Here is a 13,369-nt window from a genome sequence, read left to right on the forward strand (position 1 = left end):
AGAATTATTTTTATCAGCATCTTAAGCTCAGGATTATTTTATTTTCCACAAAGGACTAATACATCAGTGCAAGTAGATAGTAAAGTAATTGTCCTTCATTTTCACTAATTACAACGTCCTTCATATGCTGCTTTATCTCTCTTCATCTGTCCTGCTTTCTACAGGCTGAAGCACACCACATCTCCCCTGAAAATATTCACCATCTCCGACATTTTTTCTACTCCAGCTTCTTGGTAGTAACTCAGACATTAAAATGTTTAGCAACAGATGCCCAATATGCACTGTTTGTTAACCTCAAGTCATTCATACATACTTCTTGTTTTATAAAATACTGTGGGTATTAAGTTACAGAAAACAAAACTGAGAAACACTACCTGTAGACTTATATGATAGATTAAAAAGAATAAAAATGTCACTGTGTTTTAAGATTCTCCCAAGACTCAATAAACAAAAATTTTCAAATAAAAATTTGCTTCCCTGTCTTCAGGAGAAGGGTAAGAATAAATGCTTTCATTGTAGACATGTCCTGCAGTTAAAGATCTTTCAGAAGGTAACTGAGCAACGAAGATCTAAAGCTTTAAGCATACACAAGATTTACTCATCCGGTAAACAGACAGATTCACTTCCAACTCAGGTTTTACTATCAACCTCCCCCCAGGTCCAATCCATCTCCCAGAAGGACTAAATGGATTCCCAGCAACTTCAGTGAGCACTGGATTACAGATTACAAATGCTTCCTGCAAAAGTGTTATTTTTACTAACCAGAAAAAGATACCACTCTTCTGAGCACTGAGAATGCAATGTATGCATGTGCACACTCTCTCCACATTTCTCTCTCACTATCTGCAGCGCTAGCCAACACAGAGCAAGCCAACAGAATCGTCTTTGCTGCTGAGCCTGTTCTGTGTTGAGCTGGTATAATATTGCAGAGGAGAATAAAACCCCCGTGCCTACCTTGAGGGCTTTCACAGCTTTCTTCATCGCTGTTGTCTTGGCAGTTATTTTGACTGTCGCACACAAAGCTTTTATCAATGCAAAGACCATTTTTACAGTGGAATCGGGCAGTAGAGCAAAGCAAGGGATTTGCTGCTGCAAAAAGAGAAAGTGAGACCTTTCATTAGGAATTCTCTTGCTCCAGCAGTTAAATAGCTGATAAGCATCAGCTAGAGGTCACAACTCAACAGCTGGTCAATTCCATGGGTATGTGGGAGTAACTTGGCAATCAAACCAGCCCTGGCTCTCTAACCAGGGAGAGCTGAAACTTCTAATTTATGCAAGATTCATCACAATTAGCAGAGATTTAGCCCACCCACAGTTGTGATAAGCCTTCTGTTCATTTTCATGAGAGCCCAATCATGATCACTGTTCCACATTTGCTCACACTGAAGACATATGGACGGTAGAACTGCCTACCATAAATACTGCCTGTTGATTCCCATTACAGAAGGCTCAGTTTAGCTGAAGTTTCCTATTTTAAGACAACAATTTTGACTGAGAACTGCCAGGCAGTGGTTTATTTACCTCTGATTCTCTTCTCCATTCTCCTCACTATTTTGAATTGATATAACAGCGATATTGAAATCTCTCAGCCTCTCACTGCTTAAATTTCAACTTCTTTTTAAGGAACAATGTTTACACCCCTCATATATGTCATATACAACCATATTCTTCAACACAGTCATCACTTAGCTGAGATATGCATAATTTAGCTGGTTTTAATATCTACTCATAAATCAATCTCTGTCCTTTAATACTTTTTGGCACTCTTCTCTGAACTCCAAACATTTTTTGGTAATGGGGTGACTGAAATAGAATGTAACTTTTCAACTGAAAATTTTAAAAAGGCTGCTTAGATGCCCTGTCTACTTCAAGCGGCTTCTCTACCACAATGACAAAGGGGATTTGTTTCCAAATACTAACTGGCTTCCACTTTTTTGGCTTTAAAGTAAAAGCTAAATTTAAAGATTTTTTTAAACAATAAATAAATAAATACAACTTTAAAATCTGTCCTGCATATAACCTGCAGGAAAAATAACAAACACTCCCAATTTCTCCAGTTCCCCAAAAGCTTGTTTAGCACAAACATGCTAAAACTCCTTTGGTTTGAAACTCCTGCACGCTTGCATACCACATTGATTTTTGAAGTCACCTCAGAATCTAAATGGTTGATCCTCTTCATAAGCAGTAACTCGACATTTAGACATGCTAAAAAACACCAAGTGCCTCACTGGCGTAGAATAATGGAGAGATCAGTAGCATGTTATCATCAGCTTTAAGGTCCCATTAGAGCTACACATTACAAGCTCAAAGGAAATTGTGTCATTCCTAATGAACTCCATAAGCTGGTGCACTTTCAGTTGAGACTTGCCACTTGTCAGTCCACCACCTTAGGGATATTCAAAGCACTTTTGTCAAATTTTATTTTTAGTCCACGTGTTCAAACGTAACTGAGAGTAATTTCCCTAGCCTTCAATGCTTCTCTGGCTTCACTTTCTCCTCAGAAATACTGACTCTTTGCCACAGCCACACAGTCCTTGAAGGGCCCAAACCAGACTCTCCAGGACAACTACAGATGCCACCTTGAGAGGGTCAGGCTGTGGAAGCACACCAACCACCAACAAGAAAGGCAAGTCCTCCACAAGCAGACAGTGACAGATCATGCTAAAGATTGCCCCTTTTGTTATCTTTGAAAGCTGCTGTCTGTTGTCCTCCTCCTGACCTTTAAAAGTCATTGAAAACAAAACCTCAGCATGCCTCTGACAGGAGAATGAGCAAGTATTTTGCTGCAGGCTTTCACCTAGAGACCCATGCTTTTACCAGCTCTTGATAGTAACAGAAGAGCTGCTGGATTCAACATAACATCTCCCTACTGCTCTGCTATATCCCTGCTAGACTTACAGATACAAATGGATCTGTGTAGCCACATGCAGAGGGTTTAGCCCAAAACAAGCAGTACTTCAGATCACCTCTCTGCTACAACTTCCCTGCTGCTGCACATTGGCAGGCATGTCTGGCTTCAAGAATCTGCCTCTCCTTCCAAGAACCTGTTTCACTAAATATACCATTATATGCTTTTTTTTGTTGCTTGAGAACACGTATAAACAGAGAAACCCAGATGCACTGATGACCAAATACATCATATTCTTCAGTGACATGAAACAAGCAAATAAAAATGGAACAACTCAAATTATATTTAATATTTGTCCAATCTGAGTTACATCTGAGTACAGAGAACATGTTCAAAGCAAACATGCAGCTTAAAACTAATTTCAGGGGCTTGGAGTAACACACAGGCATCATATACAAAGCAAGACTGAGATGGACCTACAAAAAAAAAAAGGCAGACTCATTTTCATGAAGTGAAAAACCAAGGATTGTCTGGGTTGTAAATGACAGGGAGAATATATGACTCAGAAACAGAAGGCTACTGAATGTTTCCTTTCTAAGTAGCATCAATTAGTTGAAATAAGCAGCAGTGCCCTCACTTGCAAGCAGGCTCCCACTTACTGCAGTTCTCCTCATCGCTGCCGTCGGGACAGTCCTCGAAGCCATTGCACCGGAAGCGGCCAATGATGCAGTGGATCCCGCTGGCGCAGGGGAAGAACGTGGCACCACATTTGGATTTGGCTTTTGCTGTGAGAAGAGACAGAAGTGGGCAGAGATGAGGAAAACAATTTACAATGGCTAGAGATCCTATTGTAGCAGCACAGTTAAGGGTGCTCTATGTAGTGCTGTTGGCACCGATGTTAGGTGCCTTACAAGCAAATTAGCGTCTTTGTAAGACTAAGAAACACAAGAGACCCTCATAAAAATATTTTTCAGCCTGCAAACACAAATAACACTGCCTTTATTCAACATGATTGATATAAAACTAAGTGCAAAACAACCACTGTATCTCATGTTGCACAGCATGGTTATTTATAAAACATTAAATACTAACAACAGTATCAAAACGTGTTTAACACGTGATTACAGCATCTCACGATGATCTCAAGTGCTATGCATTTTTTACTTTACTGCACAGCCACTTTTCATAGCAAGAAACACTGCCCTCAGCCATAGTAATGCAGACAGGTTCCACCATGATGCTCAAGGCAAGCACCAGTTAAGTACTGTGGTATCACATCACCAGCTTAGAACAAAACAACTCCCAACAAAAAAAGCAATTTTACAAGACAAATGGTTACATTTTTTCTTTTTAAAATTATCTTTTTACTTGATAGACCACACCACAGGACACTGAAGACTTTGGACAGTCCACTCTAAAGCAAAGGCAGTCCCTGCAGGAAGGTGTGTATGCTGCAATGTGGTAACACCACTGATGGGAGAACATCAGGAAAGAAGCAAGATTCAGAGCTTGTTGGCCTTTTAAGCAAATGTTTCCTACTCCTACTCCAAATCTAAGACATGCTTACAACTCACAGGTACCACAGCAAGGGGCAAGTTTTTTAATGTGGCCCTAAGGCACATCAATACACCAAGCTGCCCAGTTTTACAAAGCCAGGACAAAGTCAGGTACTATCAGTGTACAGACCAAAAAAAGCATATCTAACAGGAATAAACAGCATTAATTTGGAAGGAATCCTCTCTTCCAGGATTAGCTACTAAGTACAGCTGTAGCAAATCCATCACTCAACGGAGTGCATATAAATTGTTTTAAACCACAACTACAGTAATTATCACTTGCTTTAGTGTCCTCTGAAATCAAATTCTTGCAGTTCCTCTCCTAGGTGTTTTTCTTAATTTTATTAGTAGTTTTCAATTAGAATCATGAAGTAATTATGATGAAGTAAAATAAGATGTATCACTAAATTTCATATATTCAACTACCACTTTTTCTGAAGACTATCCAAGGTCCACCTGGGGAAAAGAAAGTGAGCCATTACTTTGCAGAAAAAGATGATAAATTACCCTGAAGTAGCCACTGTGCTTCACACCTCTGGCAATAGAAAACCATCAGCAGAGACATTTGAAACCCCTGCAATTCTTCACACAACTTCAAAGAGCAGCTTCTGTGTTAGAATTCTGAGACAGATCTCAGCAAAAAAATTTAATAACCTCGAGGTGTGAGGCAACATCATACCCCCAAAAATCTTTAAACAAAGGCAGCAAAACAACCTCAGCAACAATTCAGTGTCATCAAAGCAAACAGTCTGTACTAATGCACTAAGAAGCCAATCAAGATGCTGCTGGAAGAGAGTGATAATAGCACACACACGTGAAGAGGTGCTCAATGTTTCACATGTTGTGTTCCTGTTTTCCTTTCTATAAGAGCTAACATCTTTCTGAAACCCTACAGTGAACACACTCCAAGTTCTTCTGGACAACTTAATTTAGAGACACATTTTGAGCCAGAACAGTTCCAGAGGGGACAAAAGGAAGAAGTTCCAAGAGTTTCAAGAAGGAGAAGAAATAAGGAAAGAGGGAAGCAACTGTGCTTTTGCCTCTGTTAACATTTACTGTTACCATTTCTCCAAGCAGGCTTACTTCTGTCACTTGGAGTCTGAATTCAGAGACTATCAACTTTCTGGCAAACCATACTCAACGATGCTCTTTGTCCTCTTTGAAAATCTTGACAAATTAAGGCTTCAAAATTATTTACTTTTAACATTTCTAGCATAGACCATTCTCTTACTCTTGTAGCCTATTCTTCCTGACAGATTTCAGACCGTGAATTGTCAAAACCAGAGCCTCTGGCCCTCTGAAGAGGTGATATGGCTGCACATTCCTAAGCAGAGTGAACGTGCAGCCAGAAGCGGCAGCGAGCTGTGCACGAGCCCCCTTTCAGGCATGACAGGCACAGGTCACAACATCCTCGGCTGCTCTGGCCCCAAAGGGTACAAAGCACATCTGGGACATTGCCTTGAGCTACCACAGTAAAGCCATAGGTAATATTTAATGTTTGGACAAACCTGGAAGAAAATCATGCTGGAATAACCAGAAACAAAGTTAAGAATTCTTTCTTCTCTACAAAGCATACAGATATAACACCAAAAAAGAGGGAGAAACCATTCAGGACAATTATCTAATGTAAGTATTACTTAGATGGTTATATAATGTTTAGTTAAACATTTTATCCCCAGACATCTATCTTCTCCTCCTCCTCCAGAGACAGCAGCCAGAGCACAAGAAAATTCTGTTTTACAATAAGTGTTCATAAAAAAACCCACATACTAGTAACCACAGACCAAAAACAAACAAGGAACTAAACACCTTCAAATTATCTCTAAGTTTCCCTTTTTTATAGTCCACTGATTTTATTTTTTTTTAACTGGCGAGAAGGAAAAAATAACAAACAAAACTCGAATTTAATTCACTATACTTGCAACAGACAAGATACATAAACCAATCCCAGTTCAAACTCATACTAGAGACCCTAGGAATATAAAAGAGCATTTCAACCACCAAGGTGATTCACGAGTCAGTCACTTACTAGACACAAGTCTTGCTCCCAAAGAGAACTTAGTTTTCCAAGTTCCAATTCCAGACACAAAATACATTTTTCATATGCTGTACACAAATGCAGAAAAAATTAGAAACCAGTAAAGGCTAAGTCCAAGTCACGTCCCCTGACTCTGGAGAACTCCACTGAAGAATTTCAGCTTTATTTTCAATTTGACATCCTTCTTGTCCCCTGGCATAGTTTTCCCAAGGTTTTCAAGTAAATGTTTTTTTGGTCACTGCTCATAAAGTTCCTATGGAAAGGACAATAATTTCTTCCAGAGTAGAAACCTACCTTCCCATTCTGCAGGATCTCTGGAAATACTCTAAACACGAAGGGCTATAATTTTCTTCGGGTCTGGCACCCTAACAAGTAACAGATACATATACCAGGATCATGACAGCCTATAGCACATTCAAGTCATGTGCTGCACTATCCCAGCATTCCTCTGCAATTCCAGCTCCCATTATGTGACTGTTACAAAAAGAGTTTTCTCCTTTGCTCATCATTGTGCCTCCTACTGTACAGGTTAAGAGTTTTCAGGGAGATCTGTATGTGAGAAGCTTTATATTGATCTAACAGCAGCTATCTATTTGGCTATTTCAGTGATTTTAGCCTCAATAAGCTTTCAAGAACAGCATTGTCTTTGCAATCTATATTCTTCTCTGCTATGCTTGGTTCAAACAGGCTCAGGATAATCAAGAATTACAGGTAGATCTGGAAATGACAGAAGTAAAAAAATGAACAAGCACATGTGGATTGTTTGACCTTATTAATCCAAGGTATTACAACCAGCTAAAGGAAAGGGAAGGGAGGAAGTTGGTTGTTTTTAAAGGAACTTGCAGGCAAGTCCCCTTGAACCCATGTCTCCAGAAAGGAAGAATCCAAAAGACCACACGCTGAACAGGAAGGGATGAAATACAGCAAGAAACCACAGAGCAACTTACAAAAGTGTCACTCTGGATTCAATATAGCAAGTACAAAATACTTGCCAAAAAAACTGCCATTCAACCAATTTGTGAGCCTAAGTCAAAAAAGAATCAATTCATTCCAGTTCCACTCTTTATTTGTTACCTGCTCATGGCAAAAGCAACCCAGGACTGGAAGATGAATGTGAATCTGTATTTACATTACACAAAAGGGAATTGCCATGGTATTTAAAAAGAGGCATCCATGAACTAGAGGAGCCTTCTATGACTCCATCACCCACGGGAAGAAATTGCTCTTCACTAAAACACTCTTCATGTCTTAAAATTGAAACATGAAGCAAATGGTGAAGATGGTGGCAGAGGGTTGCTGGCCACAGTACAAGTTTGCCAAATGCTCCCTCCAGGTTGCTTCACTTAAGTTCAAAAAAACTAATTTTGGCAGTTGTACGTGTGAGTGTGTGAAGTCACTCCTTATGCTACACAGAACCTAAGCCTCCCACCCTCTACTTTCAAACTCCAAAAAAATACTAACTTCCCATCAGGACCAGTAGTACACTCCACTGACAATGTGACAGTTTGCAGGCATAGCTCTACAGCAGTAACAGAAAAACATTTTGCTATCTTTAGGATCCCAAGTATGAAACTGTACTATTTTTAAAAAAGTGTGATCCATTTTATTATTTCTCAGCAGAGATGCACAATAGGCGAGAAAAAGAAATCAGATTTGGCAATACTGTGTAAAACCTTATGCTGTATATAGATGACACTCTTGAATAAAAGCAATTTTGGTACTCATGGCTACAATGACTTGGAACCTGATTAGAAGGTTACAACTGATCTGCAATGGGCAGGTGATTTTTCTTTTCACAGATAGAGCAGCAAAGACATCAAATGCATTTTATAATTAACAGTATTAACTGTAAGTTTAACAAGATCAAGTACAAAGTGCTGCACCTGGGTCAAGAAAACCCTGATGTGTAAACAGGCTGGAGGGTGAATGGACTGAGAGCAGCCCTGCCAAGAAAAACTTGGGGATTCTGGTGGATGAGACTGGACATGACCCAGCAATATGCACGTGGCCCAGAATGTCAAATGCATGCTGGGCAGCATCCAAAGCAGTGTGGCCAGCAGGGCAATGGAGGGCATTCCACCTCTTTACTCTGTGCTTGTGAGACCCCTGGAGTACTGCATCCAGCTCTGGGGTTCTCAGCACAGGAGGGACATTGACCTGTTAGAGGGAGGCCAGAGAATGGATCACAGGGCTGGAGCACCTCTCCCGTGAGACCAGCTGAGAGACTTGGGGTTGCTCAGCCTGGTGAAGAGAAAGCTCTGGGGTGACTTTACTGTGACCTTTCTGTAACTGAAGGGGATCTACAAGAAAGCTGGAGAGGGACTATTTACAAGAGCATGTGGTGACACGACTTAAGCTGAAAGGGAGTAGTAAATTTAGATTAGATATAAGGAATAAGTTCTTTAATGTGAGGATGGTGAGGCACTGGAACAGGCTGCTCAGAGAAGCTGCAGATGCCTCACCCCTGGAAGGGTGCAAGGCCATGGTGGATGGGGTTCTGAGCAATCTGGTCTAGAGAAAGGCATCCCTGCACATGGACAGGAGAACTGGAACTAGAAGATCTTTAAGACCCTTTCCAACCCGAACCTTCTGTGATTCTATGACTGTTGCAGTTGAGCCAGCTTATCTACACCTCAAGCATTTCACAGGTAGTTATAGTGAACCGGGTACTAATTACTGCGTGCAACACGCAAAGAGCACACAGCAGGCACCCCACACATGTGGCCAGTAGACAAGCCTATTTCCTTTTAACTTTACAAACATTTCCATTTTAAAATGTTTCTCAATTATTTTGTAATCTGAAGTGAGGAAACAGGATGCAGCAGATACAACACACAGACAGAAGTAAGCTACACAGAACCTGAGCATCTTTGAACTAAATTGTTGCCTTAGAACCTCTCCAAGCAGCAATTAAGTAACTTTATGCTGCTTCACAGCTATGCATCTCAACTCAGCAACAGATAATGAATTTGCTTAGCTAATCAAAACTTGATTACTTGCATGCGACAAGAGCAACTCTCAAGACAGAAACCACTGCATGCGGATGCTGCATTATTGCACAGACATCAGTATTTTCCTGACTTTTATAATAAACCACCTTAAACTCTGTTGTGGGTAATTTCGGTAAGGGATGTTACAGCCACATCAGACAGCACTGTAAAACCAGATTCTTTTGATGAATGCATGGTGAGATGCAGCATTTCAGTAAAGGCTTTACATGAAAGAGATAAGGGTTTCAATTTTAATTTACAAAGAAGGACTGATTTGACAACAACACATAATGCAAGCTGGATGGCACCAGGATCTGATTCCTTTCACCCCAAGAACTGATATAAACCCTAACCGTATTAACATTTACAGTTATTTTGCATTAGTTAACTGCTGTTTGGACCCTACAGTATTTTCAGTTCTGTTCCCAGTGGGAAAACCACTGAAGGCAAATGCATCATTTGTTGGTTCACAGAGCTCTGGAACAGGGCTGCCTTGCAGAACAGAGAAGTTTCACTTCCTCTGCTTGCTTTTTCTAGAAAAAAAGCTAGCACTTGAGTAATATTGTCAGTATAAAATGCACTCAATGGTCCGCTATGTCAGAACTTCTCCAATTCAAAACTAAACAACTATTTAAGTTACTGAGTTATGATACAAAACACAGTCAAACTGCAGAGCATTCACTGCACCTATAAAAAGCCCTTGGGTCACTCTTGCTTTTGCTCCCTGTTTAACAAGGGCAGTCAGAGAATTGCTATTCTTAAACTGCTAATGCAAACATAGAGAAAAAGAGCCTAAGGTGTACTTTATTTTAAAAGGAAGCAATTTTATGGGTTTTTAAGTAGTGAAATTAGCCCAGTAGGAAGCATCAGAGGTTGCCTCCAATATGGTAAACTATCAGCCACTTACATGAGTAGTGTTTACACTGTAGTTAGCAGTAAGAGAGAAAGGACAATGCTAAAGCAAAAAAAAAAAATAATCCAAGGGAGTATGCTGCCATGAAAAGTATATGGCTTCCTTCTAAAAGAGCAAAAAAAGAAAGCACTTCAGAGCTGAATTACTATGAGTCAGTGGCCTTTAATTCCTGCCAGACAGTAAGGCCTTAAAGTAATCCTTCATGGTCTAGGAGTCTATGTTTAGTCCTTCAAAATCACCACAAAGCAGAGATGTCAGAGCATGGACAAAAACCTTGGTTTCCAGACATTCAGTAAACCAGTTTCTCACTAAGAGAAGTATTTTAGAAGTTACTACTCACTAAACAACCCGAACAATAACATCTTACTAAAGGACCAAGTGAGCACAGTTTCAGAGTTGTTAACTTGCTCAGGATGCAAACAGGCAGGACAGAACACCACCCTTAAGCACTCCAGTAGCAGTACTCCTCAGGAACAACTGTGTGCCTGATGGGCTACAATCCTTCATTCTATTCTGGGATACTACCTACCTGTTCTTTTTCTTTCAGTTGTGCCACTGATTCCATCCAACTGTTAAACCTGTCCAATTCCAAGCTCTCCAATCGAGCTATTTACTGACCTCCATCAAGAGGATTAAATAATTAGCACCACAAACCCTTTTGATCTCCCTGCATAAAATGCTATCAAACATAAGCAGCTATTTTACTTGCCCCTACTCATGTGTAATTGAGCTTCAAATGAAACATTCACCATGGTCACTTAATTACAAATCTTATTATAACTACTAAGTATTTGGTTGCTTAATCATGAGTAAAAGCAAGAGCTAATTCCAGTTTGATATTCCAAGTTTGAGAGCCATCTGAGTAAGTGGCAAAAAAATCAGCAGCTGCCTTACAGCATCTTCCCAATTAATGCTGATGCTCATTTCATGCATTGTTTAATACCCAGCTTTGCTTAAGAATTCTGACTTTTTTACCTACCTGCAAGAAATATTCCAGGTCAACCTGGAGATGACAGGAAGCAGCAAGAAACACAGGAAGAGACTTAAAAGCACTTATTGATTTTGATATGCAACTAGAAGTCCAGAGGTCTTCCATGTGTATATGTGCATCTACTACACAACATACAACTACCTTCATTGAGAAATTCCTAGCTTTCTGCTATGTATTCTAGTTATCTAGAAAAAGAGGTGTTAATTTCATTCAATTTTTACACAAATTTTTACTGGGTTCTAAATAAGAACGAGACATCTAAAGATTGGTTTGCTGGAATTCTAGCACATGACAATCCTTATTAACATTAATACACAAAATCTACTGACAGCAGCTTTTCATTGCCATGACCCTTTCAGGATGCTAATTCTGGTAGAATATTTCTCTCTTCCTAAGTTCAGGTCCTACTGTTAGATTTTCTCCTTCCATATACTAACACACTCCCCACCAAAAGTTGTCAATATAAAAAATAATGCCGATTTATCACTGGAGGGGTATCGGGGACAGACGAAGGTGATACAGAAACTCCATCATCAGAAGGCATCACAAGACACTTGATTATTAGAAATCTATCATTCTTAGAGAAACAACAGTAGACTTAAGACCTGATTGGCCTTTAGGAATCTTCTCTCACACTGTTGGTGAACTATGAATAGCACGCTGGAGAATCATATCTCTAAACAACAGTTACAGAAAGAGAGATAATTATTTTCATTCTTTCCTCTACGTTTCCCAGGCTCAGCCTGTGAGAAGTTATCTCTACTCTTTCTTCAACCAAACTGAGGATATCCACACCTATCTACCATCCTGTAAGGGATCTACCTGTTTAGAAGAGGCAAGACTTTGGCAAAGATTAGCCAACTCAGTGAGCAGGCATTAAACTGAAGCGTGAGGTCCAAACTGGCAACATTCACTACATCACATCCAGCTGGGGAACAAGCCAGGCCAACCACAGCAACAAAAAATGTTCCTGATCTGACTACCAAGATGAGATCCAGAAGGAAAACTATCTCAAGGATGTCCACGGCTTTGGCAGATCCTCCTGCATCCCTTCCTCCAGGAAAACCTGCAGGAACCATTACCTCTCTGAAATGCCAGTACACCAACACACAGCACAGGGAAAAACCAGGCAGAATTAGAGATCTGTGTGCACATCCTCTGCAGTTAGAGAGACATGGTGGGATAGCCCACATGACTGGAATGCTGTCATGGATGGCTACATCCTTTCTAGGAAAGACAGGCCAGCAATGCGAGGTGCTGGAACTGCTCTTTATGTGAGAGAGCAGCTGGGATGTATCGAGCTCTGCCTCGGGCTGGGTGAAGAACCAGACAAGAGCTTACAGGTAGGAAGTCAACACGTAAGGGACAACATGGGTGACACAGATTCTGTGGGTGTTTGTTATAGGCCACCCTGCCAGAAAGGGGAAATCAACGAGGAATTCTCCAGTCAGCCGGAAGGAGCCTCACAGTCACAGGCTCCGGTGCTCATGGGGAACTTCAGCCACTCTGATCTCTGCTGGAGAAACAACTTGTGGGCAGACAGGAGCCCAAGAGGCCCCTGCAGAGCACTGATGGCAACACAGGTAGTTTTGACACAGGTGGTGGAGGAGCCATTGAGGAGAGGTGTGCTGCTGGACCTTGTAGTGACAAACAAGAAAGGACTGGCTGGGGATGTGAAGAAAGCCAGGCAATAACTGCAATTACAGCCTGGACCACATGAGAGCTAACTTTGGCATTCTCAAGGCCAAAGGAATCCAGAGGCAAATCCTATGAGTCATGGCCCTAAAGGTGGGAAGGTCCAAGGGAACTGGTTAATACTCAAGTAGTGCTTCCTCCAACCTCCAGATTGTTTAATTTCTTATTCATAGGGATGCACCAAAGGGGACAGGTGCATCCCTATGAGTAAGAAATCAAGTGAAGAGGACAAAAGACCTGCATGAATAAGCAAGGAGATTCTGGCAAATATCAAACAAAAAGAAATAGTATTGAAAGTGGAAAAAGGGACAAGTCACTTGGGAGGAACACAGGAACAC

At 40.7% G+C, this 13,369-nt stretch overlaps 1 protein-coding gene across 6 annotated transcripts in view; it reads right to left on the reverse strand.

Annotated features, from left to right (window-relative positions):
• Positions 1-13,369, reverse strand: part of LDLRAD3 (low density lipoprotein receptor class A domain containing 3) — a 106,486-nt gene that overhangs the window by 50,472 nt on the left and 42,645 nt on the right. For 4 of the 6 annotated variants that reach the window (XM_064714810.1, XM_064714809.1, XM_064714811.1 and 1 more), the window contains exons 3-4: positions 3,508-3,633; positions 955-1,089 (exon numbers count right to left, since the gene is read on the reverse strand). In XM_064714810.1, coding sequence (XP_064570880.1) covers positions 955-1,089; positions 3,508-3,633 — 261 coding nt within the window. Of the gene's footprint in view, positions 1-954; positions 1,090-3,485; positions 3,634-13,369 lie in introns of all 6 variants that reach the window. The other 2 variants (XM_064714808.1, XM_064714807.1) reach the window with 1 other exon arrangement.

Source organism: Zonotrichia leucophrys, chromosome 5 (genome assembly GCF_028769735.1).
Source record: "Zonotrichia leucophrys gambelii isolate GWCS_2022_RI chromosome 5, RI_Zleu_2.0, whole genome shotgun sequence".
NCBI lineage: Eukaryota > Metazoa > Chordata > Aves > Passeriformes > Passerellidae > Zonotrichia > Zonotrichia leucophrys.